General features: G+C 39.5%; 1 protein-coding gene across 2 annotated transcripts in view; it reads right to left on the bottom strand.

The window, feature by feature from the left end:
* Nucleotides 1–2,500, bottom strand: part of spab (space blanket) — a 121,607-nt gene that overhangs the window by 68,261 nt on the left and 50,846 nt on the right. For both annotated transcript variants that reach the window (XM_070143211.1, XM_070143212.1), the window contains exon 3: nucleotides 879–954. In XM_070143211.1, coding sequence (XP_069999312.1) covers nucleotides 879–954 — 76 coding nt within the window. The remainder of the gene's footprint in view (nucleotides 1–878; nucleotides 955–2,500) is intronic.

Below are 2,500 nucleotides of genomic sequence, written 5' to 3'. Positions count from 1 at the left end.
GAGAGGACAAACAAACAAACGCACAAACCCAGAATTCCTATTTGTGAGACACTTAAGCACGATGAACTCCAGAGAAATTCCTTTTGGGGGCAAATTCTAGCAATAAGTGAAGCAAGGAAGGCTTTCTAAACAGACTAGAAATTGCCTAAGTGCCAACCCAGCCGTGCATAGAGAGAGAGCGTCCATATAAGGGATCTCTTCGGCTGCTTCGACCGGGGAGACTAATGGTTAAAGTCGTGGGCGCGTATGTAATGGTTAAGGGGGCGGGATAGGCGGGGTGGGCGGGATAGGGTGGGTGGGTGTGGTGGGGAGTGTTTGTCGGAAGTACACGCTGCGAGAGAATTACGTAAACAGAGTGGGGAGGGGGGGGAAGATAAACAGAAATTGTGAGCCGTTTGGGAGGTTCATTTGCCAGTTGCCCGGATGTGGGGTGCGGGGGGTGGGGGGTGGGGGGTGGGGTGGGGTGTGGGGTGCGGGGTGGAGTGGGGTGGGGTGGGGTGGGATGGGGGGAAACAGAGAAAACAGAGATACACGTTTGATGTCAAGGATGATGATCATGGTTGCAATGATGACAAAAATGGCAATGGGAATGATGATGATCGTTATAGTAAGGATGGAAGTAATAGTAATATTAGTAATAGTAGTAGTAGTAGTTGGGATAATGAGGAGAGTGAAGAAAACGATAATAGTAATAATGATAATAACAATAATAATAATGATGAGGATAATAAGAGTACCAACAATTAAAATGATTATAACAATAATGATAATTATGATGATAATGATAATGATAATAACAATGATAACGATAACAGCGATAAGAACAATGGTAAAAATAACAGTGATAACGATAACAAACATACACAGAGGGTACTCACCTCGGCCAGGGGACCGGAGTAGCCGCTGTAGCCTGCGCTGCCGTATCCGAGGTTGTTCTGGGACTCTGGCCGGAACCTGGAACAAGAGGAGAGAATTAATGGTCATTGGTTATATTATCTATTCAGTGTTGTTCATTGTTCATGTTTTAATCCTTTATTTTTTAAGAAATCGCTTTTGTTCATTAAGAGAAGATAATTAATGGTCATTTGGTTATATTATCTATTCAGTGTTGTTCATTGTTCCTGTTTTAATCCTTTATTTTTTAAGAAATCGCTTTTGTTCATTAAGAGAAGATAATTGATGGTCATTGGTTATCTTATCTATTCAATGTTGTTCAATGTTCATTTTTTTATTCATATATCTTTTAAGAAATCACTTTTGTTCATTGTTCATCTGTACTTGTTATTATTATTTTTTTATTAATTTATTATTATTATTTCTTTTGAAGAAAACTTTGTGCATAATAAATCTAGGAGTAGATCTGAAAAGCGATTTTATGGTTTTAATTGTTTTATCGAAATTATCTCTTCTATTCTTCGTTAAAATGGGGAATAACAATCTGGGAATAAATATAAGAGGGAACTAATAGTAATTTTATCATTTCATTTTTGTTCAATGTTCTCTGATTAAATATAAGATAAAAATTATTCGAGGTCCTTGAGGGGTAAATGTGAGACGTCGTAAATGATAATTGGTTTTGTTATTTGTTTGTTCTGACTCGAAGGAGAGACGAAACAGAGAATAGATAAACGAAGAGGTAAAGAAAGAGAGAAGAGAGAGAGAGAGAGAGAGAGGAGAGAGAGAGAGAGATGAGAGATGAGAGAGAGAGAGAGAGAAAGAGAGAGAGAGAGAGAGAGAGAGAGAGAGAAAGAGACAGAGAGATAGAAAGAAAGAAAGAAAGAGAGAGAGAGAGAGAGAGAAAAGAGAAAAAAAGTTCAATAGAAACGAAAAGCAAGTGTCAGCTCGTAACGTCAGCAGGAACTTCGCTGTTCCTTCGCGGTTGGAAGAACGCGTTACCTTGTCAGAACGTGACTGGCATAGACAAAAAAAAAAAAAAGAAAAAAAAAAATGAAAGAAGAAAAAAAATGTTTCCCAATTTCGAGTGGATTATTTTGCTTCGTTGACTCTGAACTGATGGGAAGGTTTGTCATTATTTTCTCTCTCTGTCTCTCTGCCTCTCTCTCTCTCTCTCTCTGTCTCTATCTATCTATCTATCTCTCTTCATCTCTCTCTCTCTCTCTCTCTGTCTTGCTCTCCCTCTCTGTATGTTTCTCTCTCTCTCTCTCTCTGTCTCTATCTATCTATCTATCTCTCTTCATCTCTCTCTCTCTCTCTCTCTGTCTTGCTCTCCCTCTCTGTATGTTTCTCTCTCTCTCTCTCTCTGTCTCTATCTATCTATCTATCTCTCTTCATCTCTCTCTCTCTGTCTCTCTCTCTGTCTTGCTCTCCCTCTCTGTATGTTTCTCTCTCTCTCTCTCTCTCTCTCTTCATCTCTCTCTCTCTCTGTCGCTCTCCCTCTCTGTATATTTCTCTCTCTCTTCATCTCTCTCTCTCTCTTCATTTCTATCTCTCTCTTCATCTCTCTCTCTCTCTCTCTCTCTCTCTCTCTCTCTCTCTGTCT

This window comes from Penaeus vannamei, chromosome 30, assembly GCF_042767895.1.
Source record: "Penaeus vannamei isolate JL-2024 chromosome 30, ASM4276789v1, whole genome shotgun sequence".
NCBI classification, from domain to species: Eukaryota; Metazoa; Arthropoda; class Malacostraca; order Decapoda; family Penaeidae; genus Penaeus; species Penaeus vannamei.
Note: the sequence above shows the minus strand (reverse complement) of the source record. Positions and strands in the feature narration are given on the sequence as shown.